This window comes from Drosophila sechellia, chromosome X (genome assembly GCF_004382195.2).
Source record: "Drosophila sechellia strain sech25 chromosome X, ASM438219v1, whole genome shotgun sequence".
NCBI classification, from domain to species: Eukaryota; Metazoa; Arthropoda; class Insecta; order Diptera; family Drosophilidae; genus Drosophila; species Drosophila sechellia.
The window spans coordinates 14,836,316-14,850,331 of record NC_045954.1 but is presented as its reverse complement, the minus strand read 5'-3'; the positions used below and the strand labels follow the sequence as shown (position 1 = coordinate 14,850,331).

General features: G+C 40.9%; 1 protein-coding gene across 4 annotated transcripts in view; it reads right to left on the bottom strand.

Moving 5' to 3' along the window:
• Nucleotides 1-14,016, bottom strand: part of LOC6619580 (potassium voltage-gated channel protein eag) — a 38,335-nt gene that overhangs the window by 17,989 nt on the left and 6,330 nt on the right. For 3 of the 4 annotated variants that reach the window (XM_032725054.1, XM_032725052.1, XM_032725055.1), the window contains exons 2-3: nucleotides 5,425-5,551; nucleotides 1,274-1,386 (exon numbers count right to left, since the gene is read on the bottom strand). In XM_032725054.1, the coding sequence (XP_032580945.1) occupies nucleotides 1,274-1,386; nucleotides 5,425-5,551 (240 nt within the window). The remainder of the gene's footprint in view (nucleotides 1-1,273; nucleotides 1,387-5,424; nucleotides 5,552-14,016) is intronic. The other variant, XM_032725053.1, reaches the window with a different exon arrangement.

Here is a 14,016-nt window from a genome sequence, read left to right as displayed (position 1 = left end):
GTCAGTGGGATATTCAGCTATTGTTGTTCCTCGGTAGTCTGGCTCTCCTTGGCCCAAATCCGAATCGAAGCAAATATTTTGCTATCTCAGTTCGGTTTCGCCAATCGAAGTGCGCCAGATGTTGCACTTTCCCATATTTTGCAATTGATTTATGCCAATTTATACCCCCTACCCCATATTTCCCCTTTATTTCTGACCGCATAGGCAACAGGATGTGGAAATATTGCTGCGGGCAGACTGCCAAGACACGAATCGAGATGGAAACCATGGCAGCAGTAGTATGGCCACTCGGAAAATTCCACTGTTAGCGCGGAAAATGACGCCCTTCCACACCCCCCCCCACGAAACCCCCTCAATAGCAACCACTTTTCAATACCTTGGGTTTGTGCCTTGCCAAACTGCGAGAGAGCGCAGCCACACTGCAAATCTGAAAATTGATACTCTAAGGCGTTAATTCATGAGCTGGACACCCAAAAATATCTGGCGATACTCGCTGGGGGGCTTCTATGAGTGGCCGTGGCACGACTCGATTCCACTTGATTTGGCTGGGATTGGGATTGGGGATTGAGTTTGGGGATCTGGGATTGGACGGATATGGGCAAATACTACAGGTGTCTGGGCGGTCTGGCAGCTTGATTGATGGGCCCCACTCAAAAGTGCCGGCGGGCTGCCATCGCAGCCCCAATTTGTTGGCATTACGGGGTGGTGGCAGGTGGTAGAGGTAGAGGGTTGTGCACATTCGCAAATAGAATTCAAAGGGGGTTCGAAGGGCTTGGGGGGCTGTTTGGGAATGAATTATGAAAGGTTCGGAGTCAGAAATTTACGAAATGAACAATTTACAATGGGCACAAGTCGAGCATAAAGCCAAATAGCCTACAGTGCCGGTTAAAAAATTAATTTGGATTCGAAATTTGTAGAAAGAACATTATGACTTAGTTACATGTTGGAAGATAGCTTTTTTATGGTGTTATATTTAAAAAAAAAGAGAATGTATTATAAAATTACTTGAACTCCTCCAAATGTTTATTACGTAAATCAATTTAAAGACTGCAATTTCTGCTTAAATAATTATTCCTAAACAATAGCTGATTTTTCTACCATAAGTGTGTCGTCGTAAAAAAAAGGACAAAGGACCTTTTGCATAGCAGGGAGACTTTGATGTGGGTATAGCATTAGCTTCAACTTTCGGCCATTAGGCGCAGGCAATTTAGCACACAACAATCGATCTTGGGAAGGGGGTCAAAGGCCAGTGCACTTCCTAAAGCATACTCACTGTTCTTCTTGTACAGCAAAATCTCGAACTGATCCTGCTGCTGGTTCTCCAGCGTGTACTCCAGCCGTCCCACCGTCTCCTTGTCTGTCAGCTCGCCATACATGAAGCCGCATCTGTAGGGTTTTTTTTTCCAAGGATGTGCATGTGGATGCAACGATGCCAGAATGCCAGGTTGTCAGGTTGCCGGGATGGAGATGCCAGGAGAAATAGAAAGAGATGTAGAGAGCAGACGAGGTATTATTCTTGGTTAGCTTTACATTGGTTGCATGCCACAAATGCACACACACACACACAACAACACACACGCAAACCTATATGAAAAAGAAACACACATATGCACACACACATGGACAACAGGGCAAGCACATGCAGCGGAAAATGGGAAAACAGAAAGCGTTCCAATTGGAGGAAAACATGCCGAACAAAACAAGATTGATGCACCTGGGGCCCATCGGGTAAAAATACGAAGAAGCTTCACTGCACACAGCAAAAAGTATTAAACAAATATCAATTTAATGCACCGCTGCTCAATCGATGGGGTCTCACATTTCCTTGGGACTCAGGTCAATAATTTATATATTATATTAGGTCAAGGAGTAGTTGCAATACCTAAAGAAATTCCGTGAGCTAAAAAAGATTAAATGCAGTTGGTTTTTATTCTAAAATATATTAAATTACTGAAACCTAAAAGTTGGTGAGATGCTAACGTAGAATTTGTAATTTACTCATTAGAAGCACACTCTTTTCTGCCAGTGTTGCCTTTACCTGGAGTATTGAAATCAAAAACTATATTCGGAAATTTGATACTCTCGGCCGTATGTCCGAAAGTTATGCGTGGAAAACTTTTCCCGGCTTTTCCGAACAAAAAGTTCATAACTGGTTGGCTTCCTTATGCATATTCTTTGGATAAATTTAGTTGAATGTATTATTTTTCGTTCGCTTTTCCAACGAAAACCAAATAATTAATGATCGAGTTTCTGGGGTAAACAGGGCACCAAACTTTCGTTGCCTATGTGTATTGACTTGGAAAAGTCAGCTCAAAATCGGGACAGGGAAACCATTTGCAGTGCCGTACAAAAAGTGTTGCATACTTTTCGGGCCAGGCTTGCTTGATGACGTCAGCGGCAAACGAAGGGAAACGAGAACGCAGCCGAAGGAAATGCGCATAAAGCGCGAAGGGGAAAGTGGAGATGGAGGAGCAGTAGTTAATTTCTGTTGTTTTGCTTTATTCGTGCCCCGAACAAAAGTTCAATAAACTACGAAACGGCGACGTCACGGGTTCGTTAATGTGTGTGTGTGTGTACTTTGTGTTCGCACACAGACACACAGGGCGCAAAAAACGAAATTGGGTTACAAAGCAAACAAAAAACAGGTCCTGGATTCGGGGATATGGCCATAGATATAGATATAGATATATGTACGTGTATAGATATGGATGCACAAAGTGTTTATGTGCTCACGGGTGGAGCACAGTAAAAGCCCTCGACAAGCACTCGAAATTCTATTAATTTCTAGGGGGTCCAAGGAAAAGCACTCAACGAAAATCCCTAATTCAATCTAACATATACTGGGTAGCCGTACACAAAGGCCTTTACTAGGTGAAAATGCACTTAAGTGATTTCGAAACCCTTTTTCATGGCGCTAAAAAGTGTGCGATGAAATTCTTAAGACAGGATTTTTTATTGAAATCAAATGTAAGTAAGTGCGCACAGAAGAAGTTATTATTTTAAGTTCTAGAAATTGTTAAAAAAATTTCGAGCACCTAGTCGTATACGCAACCTTGTTGGCCTTTCTAAGAGTTAGAAAACATTTTTAAGTCTTAGCTAGATGGAAAATCTTCCCAACGAGCTTCTACTGTACAGGAAACTTTAGAGCAACGAAAGGCGATTTGCGTTGCGCCAAAAGAAATTGCATTGAAGCAAATGTCGAGTGAAAATCAAACGTTTCCCTTGGATTTTTTTTTGCATTTCTTCATCCACTTTCTTCTGTTTCCTTTCCTTCTTTTTGTGCTTTTTTTGCTGGCCAATGTTTTCTGGTTGCCTTTGGACGTCATTCCAGTTGTTTCATTGCTTTCTTTTTGTGTTTTTTGGATCACACGCGACCAGAAAACAGAAACAAACAAAAAGAAGGACAACAACAAAAGTGGGTCACAGCAACAACAACACTGGCGGATTGAGCGAAAGAAAGAGAGGGATAGAAAGAGGGGCCCAGTGTGTGAAGGAGATGGCAGTTGCGCTAGCTAAACGGCAGATTGGCATTAAAAACTTGTACTTTTTTCCACCTGGGGAATTTTTGGGACCGCTGATGCTGCAGCAGGTGAGCTGACGAACGAACCGTACTCCTATTCTTTTTTAGGGCCGCTTTTTTGGCCTGCAAATTACAAAAAATTCTCGGGAGAATCATTGGATACGCTGGCCTCTGGGCCGCCGCTTGTTGATTTATGAGGCTGGTGGGCGAAAGAGATAGATGGAGATGGAGTAGAAAGAGACGGGCTTAGGCGAAAGCAGAAAAAAAATTGGTTGAGGGACCGAGTTCACGACCAGCGAAAGTCCTCGCCGAATTCAGGCAAACAAATGCAGTTAACACTATTTCTCCCCGTCTCTTTCTTTTTTGTTATAGTCATCTCTTTCACATTCCACTCCCTTTCTCTCCCATTCCACCCATCACATCAATTCACCAAAGGATTGCATAGAAAATTTGTTTGGCCAGGACCACCGGCAGGCAATTTGCAACAGTGTAACGGGAAATGGAAACGCAAGCGGTAGGCACAAAAGAAAAACGGGTTAGGGGGAAAAGTAGACCAATTTCCCGCGGAAAAATTAAACCAATTTTACCAGGGGGATTCACATTGCCTTAACATTTTTGGTATGCCGATTTGGATATTCATTATGTATTTAAGAGATATTAGCGTAATTTGTTATTAAATTTCATCTTTGTGTTTGGGAAACCAAAAAAGCATTAAAATACGCCAAAACTAACAACATTACTGTTAGCCTGTTTAGCTTGCTGATGGAATTTTTGCATTGATTAAAACATATGTGGAGCAACTATTCCATTTTTCTATTTATTTTTCACTAACAATGACTATGAACGTTTTGTCTTAAAAACAAACTTTTTTTTATTAATAGTTTTTTTTATGATTCTTACGTCTGCATTATATGTATATTCCCTTTATGATGCGTTGTGGCATTTTCCCCAATTACAAACGATAAAAAAATAGTAAAAGCCTCCTGTCCATCTGCATTAAGTTCGCTGAGCAGCAAAGTGCATTAAGTTCGACAATGGTTTTTTAATGGCCAGCAAAAATATGCGCAAATTAATTGGAAAAAGAGAACAGAAAAATATATGCGGATAAAGAAGCTGGAACAATAAATGAACTTCACATTCAATGGCCGGGTGTAAGCAGCTGCGGATAAGCCGTTAAGCAGATAAACACGGTGGAAAATTGTGGAAAACATGGGGCGGGGAAGGCGGCGTGGGCGTGGGTTTTTCCGGATGAGGCAGGTCAGGTGCGTGAACGAGTTGTTAATGGGACAAGAGGGGCAAGAAATCTCCTGCAATCTCGGGAAAATCCTCTTAGCTGTCAAGTCTCCCAAAGGGAAATGTCCAGAAGAGTCTCCGCCCTGTCTGACTGCCACGCCCCCGCTTTTGCTTCTCCTCTATTTAACCATTTTCCACCGGCAGCCACTGTGCAGCTTACAGTTTGAGCAGCACTGCTCAAAAGCTAATATTTGCCTAAGAAATGAGCATGCAACTTTAACGTGATTAAAAGTCAAACCTAAGAAAGTTAGTTAAATAGATGATGTTGTACACAAAGATAAGTGCTATGAAATCTGAAGAAGTACAATCAGACTATATATTGATGGTTAAACTAAGTAAAATGATTAAATGCGCATACATCGTATACATACAATAAATATAAAAATAATTGACAACCACATATGTGTATGGTAATAAATCAACATTTGGCCAGCGCTATCGGCCAGCTAAGCCGCGACATCAAGGACACCAATAAATATATATAGTTACATATATCAATAGTCATTTGGGGATTAACAATTAAAGCACCGATTATTCAAACGCAGTTAACACCAACAACAGCGAGAAGAGAGCGAAAGTAGTTGAAGTGAGTATAAATCGGCAATACGTACACATACCTGCACGACTTCTGCATGACCTCGGCACGATTATAGCCGCTGATCTTGCAGAAGGACTCATTGCAGTAGACGATCGGGAAATCGACGATTTGTGCGTTGGCCAAAAGAAACGAGCTGTCCGCTAAAAAAAAAAAAACAGACCAAATTACACAAGTTAATTCGTAATCTATAAAACATTTAAGCGAATATATATGCATATATCAATCAAACCATTAATATTAAGTTTTCCACCCAAAACCTACACATAACTAAACAAATATCCACCTGTTATCCTGAGTAGATTCACCTCTTCACCAATTCATTCACGATTGTACGAATATTTTGACATAAAAGAACTTACATTTCCAAAGGACAACTTTTCCATTTCACCAATTCCTCGGAAAATGGCCAACGACAAATTTGTCATTGTCAGTCAGTCAGTAAGTCAGTCTATTGGGCTTTTGGCGTGGAAGTTTATCAAAATATTTGAGCGTAATTGGAACATTTCAAATGTTGTCATTCATAATCAAAATCGTTTTATTGACTGCCAGCCACCCACTCACTTTTTGGTAAATTGGTGTAGTCAGTTGTCAGAAATGGTAGAGGTACTCTGAAATAAACTGTACCCAAATAGGAGGTACAATTTCAACTCATAAGTAATAGATTTGTACGTGGATTACTTGCTTTATTTCAAATAAAAGTAATTTACCAAAGAAATTTCTGAGCTTGAATACTGGCCAGGAATGTCAATTGTTTTAAAATTTTCTTTGAAAATCAAAGGGTCTGGAACTCGTTTGGAAACAGAGTTAATACAAGTACCTGTTTATATATACGGATAGTGCCCATCACTTCCAGTCCGTGAATCGCCTAATGGCGGTTGTTATGGCTGAATTTGTTACAGGTACGAGTTAAAATTCGAATTCAAGTCCTCGGGTAAGCAGGTAACATGTGTAAACCACGCGCTGGCATCGCATGGCAGGGACATAGACACGGACATGGATACGCAGACATACGGACAGACAAATATACGGACACACGGACAACAATACGGACACGGACATGGCATCGTACGTGTAACTGGCATCGACCTGCAGACCAGCCCGTTACTATCCCATTAAGTCTGACTGGTTGTTTTACTATTTATTTGCTGTTTGCCATTTGGCTTGTTTTCCCTTGTCTTTTTTTGTTTTTTTTTTTTTGGCACAAACATTCGTTTTACTTTTGGGTGATTTTATTAGTGGCGTTAGAGGTGGCCTCCCTGCTGGGAATTTAAACGGAAGTAAAATTCCTGGAAATTGCAAAAAAAAAGTATTTCCATAATGTAAATTAATAATAATTCTTAATAAATTGAACAATTTACTACAATTGATTTTTTAATATTGATATGCTATATTTGCAAATAACCAATCCTTTGCAACGAGAAAATATTTAAGCACTAAGTAGCTGACAACATATTCGGTTCATCAAAGGAAAAGGACGCGTGTGGAAATCAGTTGCTGTTACTTTGTATTGACATTATGTGGAAAGTGGGGGGACGTGGTAGGTAGAAGTATCGAGAAGATGGGTTAGTGGAGTCCCGGCACAGCTGGCAAATGCAAATGTGGCAGGCACGCCATTCCTGGCCCGAGTTGCATGTCGCAGGTGCCAGACGACGGAAGCAGCCGAAACAGGAACTGGAAAATGCGGGGAAAATCCAAGGGGAAAACGGGAGGAAAAGCAATGGAGGGGTAGGAGAAAAGCACACTAACCCACATTGACATGGACATGGCCAAGCCAATGAATATGTATAAAAATATTCGCATGAAATGGCTCGATGGCTCTGCTGCCGTTGGCAAATGGGAAATGCATATTTATGTGATACACACACACACACACATACACAGTGGCACGCAAGTCCACTGACTCACACACACACACATGTGGAGCACTTTTTACGACTGCAACAAGGACATCATCAACAAGAACAACAACAACGTTTGCTACTTTATAGTGTCAACAGTTGCCGTGACTGAAGCAAAAAAAAAAGAAAAACAACAAAAAAGGAAAAGGAAAAACTGAAGGAGGTGGGCGGGTGGCTCTGCATTTGTGGTCCAAACGGCTATCTCGTTACGCTCTGCAATTGACTGTTGCTGGAAAAATGGTGGCAAAGGAGCAACCTCAACGTTTACAACCGAAAAATGGGTTAGACCACTCTCCTACTCTAAAAACTAAAATGGCCAAGCTCAAACTTAATTACCCGAAAATTATGTTTAAAACAACAAATTATAACTTTTTGGGTGGGGCAGAAGAGACTCTCCTAACACATGTGATAGGCACTCGTTGGGCTTATATTTTATATATAATTATTATGATTAAAAACAACAAATTATAACTTTTTGGGGTGCATGGGAATATTACACATACGCCACGTTATCCAGGTCAGTTTACTTTTTGTGGGCAGGCTTTAGTTTGCATATTCATTGCGTCAATATGTCGATTTTAATAAATATGTTTAAAGCGAATACAACACGCCAGGTGTTCCAGTTTGCAATTTCAATTTTATATTAATTCTTAAACAATAAATATATTTTTTGAGAATTTTGCATATTCAATATGTTTTTAAATATACCAAAAGGGACGTAAAGTACCCCTGGAAGGAAATTTCTTTTACACTTTCCACTAAAGAAAAACCATTTTGGTACATATTCGATTGCTTCAACTAGACATCCAACATACATTTCAATACTGTGTGTTAGGTTTATTAGGAGCAGGGCTGAGCATAAAAAGAATACATTAAGCTCTTAGGATAATTGTTGATATAACAACAAAGGTCCACTCTAATCGTCAAATGGCCAGTTCCTTCGCGGATCGGTCTAATCCTTGCAGTGGAGTAAACCTCGCGTTTGTCTTTATGTGCGTTCCTGATTTTGCCAGCAAGTTGGCGTCACAACATTTTTTACGGCTTGCATGGGGTGGTTGGGGTGGTCGGGTTGGCGTGGGGTGGTTTAGGGTGGTTTAGGGTGGCTTACGGTAGCTCAGAATCGGTCATGTGTGGTTGCACGGCTGCTGCTCCGCGACTGCGACACTTAATGGCATTCGAAGCTGGCGCACAAAGTTTTGCAATTTGCCTTGGCCATTTTTGTCCGGCAGCAATTCCAGTCGCTTTTAAGCCGCGGATTGCATTGCTGCCATCTCCTCGCGGCTTCCATTGGCCCACCGACCACCGCCCACCGCATCATGGCATCCCTTAACCCGATTTGGCACCGCAACTGAAGCGAGAATGCGGCAGAGATGTCAACTGGATGCCGTGGGAGCCGTTTTGAAAGCAGATTGGGAGCAAGGTTTTCCCGGAACAATTTCCATCCACAAAATCGGATCACAATGAATGTGTAAACTATGTCCTTCTAGGATGCTGCGATGCTGCGATGTCGGCTCAACAGATGTCACTGAATATTTAAACCGACATTTGAACCCTTTTCAACTTTGATTTACATCTGTTTCTCAGAATATTGTTTTTTTTTTCAATTCGGCTAAAGAGAAGTTGCTTTCAAGGTAATCATAAATATTGTATATATATATATATATATATATATATGATGCTCGAGATTTAAATAAATTAAAGGGGCTGTATGTATGCCAAGGAAAGTACTCAGAAAATAACACGGATAGCGAATCTCGAACTAATAAAGCACTCAAAACGCCAAATCAAATAATAATATCGTTAGGAAATGAATATTTCATTGCTGATTGACAGCAACATCTCCCTGCCCTGATTGCCCAATTATTTATGAGCTCGATCAAGGATGATGTATTATAAATGTCAACATCAACCGCCAATCGTTGTTTCTCAACAAAAAAAAATATGGCTGGCCAGGAGGGTAACTTACGGTTTAATTAATGATTTTTTGATTTTTATTTGAAAGGCAAACAAAAGCGGAAAAGGCCCAAACAAAGTATGGAAAATTCGCAAGGAGGCTATATCTTGTGTTGAGAATTTTGTATTGGGATCAGCGTTTGGGAGCTGACAACTCAACCTGAAATGTCAACAAGACGGCAGAGAAACAAAGGCATTTCGGATCGGGATTCGGATTGGGCTCCTTTTTTCCGGCAGGCGGTCCGTGTTTCTCGATGATTGATGAGGTGGCTGAAACGACCACCCACTTTAGGCCCCCACTCTTGGCCAATTAGCCGTGCAGCATTTACAGTTGTAAGTTGGCCCAAAAACGAAGAAAAAAAAAAAGTAGAAAAGCGGGGAGCCTTGTCGTTGATTGATTTGAATTTGTGCGGTCGACCGCAGTCCCAAAAATAGTCCTCCTAAGTGGATTTGTTAGCCGAAAGAAGGAGAGGAGACCTTGGATGGGGGACCTCCAAGGGATACAACAAAACTAGTCCATTAACTAAATACACTGGCACACATGCAAATGTGGTTGCAATTCCGCAAAACTTTCATTTCCGCTTGGGCATCGCACAGTGGGTCAAAAGCGAAAGATTGTGGGTCATTTAATTATATATATCAAATCATTTAATAATAGATTAATTAGTTTCGCCTCAAAGCAACAAATAACTTTAAATCCTTAGAAAATGTTTAAATAAGTTATTACAAGCAAATGGAAAACACTTTATTGTGAGTTGCTACCATTTTTATGTTAGCATTTTATGTTAAAGGGTTTAATTTTCAAATAATCATTTATGATTTCAATGGTGTACGTTTGTATTATTTCTTTTTATTTTATTTTACCAGATTATCTTAATTTTCCCACTGTGCGGACCACTTTTTCTCGGTTACTGTTGCTTTTCCCCCTGCGTCCATATTACCTCATGTGCACCCCTTAATTTCCATCCCCCCACCACTGCAGTTTTATGGCCAGTTTTGTCATTATTTTTTTGTGGTTTATGCATTTGCCATCTTCCTTGTGGTCGTCGGTTACTGTTGCTGTTTCTATTGTTTGGAACTTGTCACAGACACAGACCTAGCCACACACACACACACCTACCTACCGCAAAACTCACACGCATACCCGCACATAGATTCACACTTAAACTCACACTAACAGAATCATTTGTTTGGTTGGTTTTTATGACATTAGTGTGAATGTTGAACGTTATACGGTTCAGGCGACACAACGGTCCTTGCAATTATCCTCCTTCTCCTTTTCTTTTTACCCCTTTCTATGCTCTCTTTTGGGAGGCTAGAGAGGCTCCTCCACCTTTTATACGATTTGTAGCTGGCAGCCCCTTTGAAACTGCGATTAGGCCACAGATTGCCAGCTGCCTCCATTTTGCAGATCCTTTAACTACACCTAACACTTTCTCCTCTCGCTTTCACTTTAGTCCCTTTTCAGCAGTCGAGTGCATAAATTTTATTGTCCGAAAAGTAAAAAAGGCTCGGCCTCCGACAGCATTGCGATTTAATTACATTAGCGACAGCTGGAGAATGCACAAAAGTGGGTTGGCCAGCGGGGGGTTAAGTGAGAGTGTGTGGTGAAAGTAAAGTAAAGTAAAGTAGAGTAAACGGGGGTGGTGAAAGTGAAGTTTGGGGGGGGGGAAAACACGACAAAACCACGTTGATTAGGCCAGCCTGTTACCGCTACGACTCCTTGGGGCATGCTTGAAAAGAATTGCAGCCAAGTTTTCAGGCCCTCCATCCCCCTTTCTTTCCCCTTCTTTCCCTTTTTTTTTGCTCTGTGTCGCATAATGGCATTTATAATAAACCTCTTGTTCTCTCTTTCGCACTTCCTAGCTCTGACTCTGTCTTTATGCGCGCCATTTGGCGTTTGTTATTAAATTTGCATAATTAAGTGAGAAGCTGCGATCCAGCACGAAACCAAACCGTTGGGTAACTAAGGGAAACTACAGATAGTCGGCGGAAAAAAATGCATAAGTCAGCTTCTGGTGAGTCAAAAATTAATTAAATTTTTTAAAAAAAAACTAAAAAAAAAGGGAATGGAAATGAAAATGAGAAAGAATGTGATAAGAAATGGGCTTTAAGTAAAAAGAAGGGCTAAGAGTTCCAACGAAAAACTCATTCTGCTTTTCATCGTTTTAGCTTGAATAAGTTTTTGCTAGAGTCTTAACAACTAATCTCGTTTCAACATTAAACTAGAAAGAAAAAGTCAGTAGCTGTCAGATTTCTTCCAGCTATAAGTTCCGACTCGATCGACTCGACTAGTGATCTTTATCAAGAATATATATGTACTTATTGACGAATCTCTATCAGTAATGAAAATAAAAAAACTGTGACTTTTCTCAATTTGCTGTGAACAAGAATGCCTCACTGGATCTTGCCATATGCTTGACTCAAATTTCATTTTCCATTTTTTCATTTCCATTTTCCAATCCGCCTGGCCCAGCACACAACTTTGCTTGATTACTTTTCATGTTCTGTGACTGTTTGGTGGACATTTGACTTCAAGGTCACCAGAGTGTTCGTGCACACCCCTAACAGCCAGACCAACCCATACCACCGCAATCGCAATGCCCACCCAAAACTGTTCATTTAATTTGGCCCGCGGCCCTGTGGTTTTGCGATATTCCACAGACCTTCCAATATTTTCTAGTTTAAATGCTCTCCAGCATTTCGGAGACTTTCGCTAACAAACAAAATGTGTACGTGCCTACACAGCGACAAAAATGAATGGCAACTTCAGAATGTTCAATATTTTTAAATTTTCAAGATCTCAAAAATAAGTATAAAAGTTACATAAATTGACAGGTAAGAACTTCAGCATATTTAGGCAACATTTACTAATAAGAAAAATAAGCTAAATTTCATAATATTCAATCTCAAAGTGAATTATTTTTATTCAACTAACATTAATAGTTTGTCACCAATCCAAGAAACACGTTTTACGGCCATATTGAATTAACTACCGATTGCTTGCCAATTCTTGGCACTTTCTTTTTGTGTGCGAGTGTGTGCAAGTGTTAGTGGGTTGACCAACACTCACAAACACACAAATTCAGACGCACACGCACACTGGCACACTGGCACACTGCGAAACCCACACACAGACAACCGCAGAGCTGTTGGCGCCATCGGTTTGCCACGCTCCGCTTCGCCTCGCATTTGCTGATGCCACATTAAAGTTTTTGGCCCCGTCAACGTCGTCGCCATCGCCATCGCCATCTCTCTCTATCTCTGTAAATGTGTGTGTGTTCGTGGGGAGGGGAATGCCTTGGCTGATAAATAAAAAAAAAAGAGAATGGCGAAAAAGTTGATTGCGTAAACTTTCAACTCGGTCCAAAACCAGCAACAAAGTGGCCGGGAAAAGCAGCCAACTTTTCCCCAGTTTGGAAGTGCAAGAGCGAGTTTTAGTTCCACACAAACTCACATCTGTATTACCAGGATGTGTGTGTGTGTGTGACTGCTACCCTCTCTCTCTCACTCGCTCTCTCTGTCTTTCTCCCTCTCGCTGCCTTGCCTCCATTTTGCATTTTGGCCGCAACTTTTGCGCTGCGTTGCGTGTTGCGAGTGGCCCCAAAAAGCATGCTACACTTTTTGTGCCAAGCAAATTAGCCACGCACTCACACACCCTCGAAACTCTCACACACACACACACACACTTGATGGCTTGAGCGGGTAAGATAGAGTGAGCGAACGATATGTTTGCGGAAAGGAAGAGAAAACGCCACTTGACACGCGATTTTTAGTGAATTTTCGGTAGCCACCTTAAGTACTTAACACTGAAGCATCGTTTTAACTGAAGATTAATATCCTTAGATCAAAGTTAGTAGCTAATAGCTATTCATTCTATTTACTCGGTCAAAAAACACCCATAAACACTTTGTAAATTGAATTTTAACTATTCATAGGACATAAAACATAACGTAACCCACTCTGAAACCAGCGCTGATGATTTCCTTTTTATACTTTCAATATATATGTAGTTTCATACCAATATAAATATTTTTACACAGGTCTTTGTTCGTAAAGCAAAACAGCTGGGCTTCACAGCAATATAATTCTTCCAGGGTGGTTTACATTTCATATGTAATACTTTAAAAAGCAGGAATCTGTGTGCAATTCGAATAAAATGATCCATTTGTGTAATAAAACATAAAGGCTTACAATAAATACAGCTTTCCTGCTACTAGAGAAAAAGAAGCTTAAGTGAACAACGAATTTTCTTCTAAACATCAGCTTTCATTCTAATTAACCCTTAAGGCATTTGGAGCATAAAATCTCAAGTGAAAATGTGGCTTCTGAGAAGTTTAGCTTAAATGTTTACTTAAACAATAAAATAGGATACATAAATCCGCAGAATCCGGCATGGGGAGATGGCTTGCACCAACCCTTCTGCCCATTCCTTTGTGTGCAATACGTTCTGGTTCTGTCAGGGATTAGGCTGTGTCTTAATTTTGATGTGGTCTGCTCTGCCACTTTCAGTAGGCCCCTGTTTTGTGCCCCCCGCCCAGGCACACCTGCCAGGCACTTCACACTGACATGGGCGATGGGGATGGGGCAACAACTTAATCCAATTTGACTGGACGGAGGCGAAACTTGGACTTGGCCACCCATGGGCCCCCATTCCCGCCAGCGACCATTGTGGTCATTCTTAAATGGCCTTTTACTTAAAGCTAAGTGTCGTTTGACTGCTGTGCTGCCCCACACTCACTCCTCCTCGATGC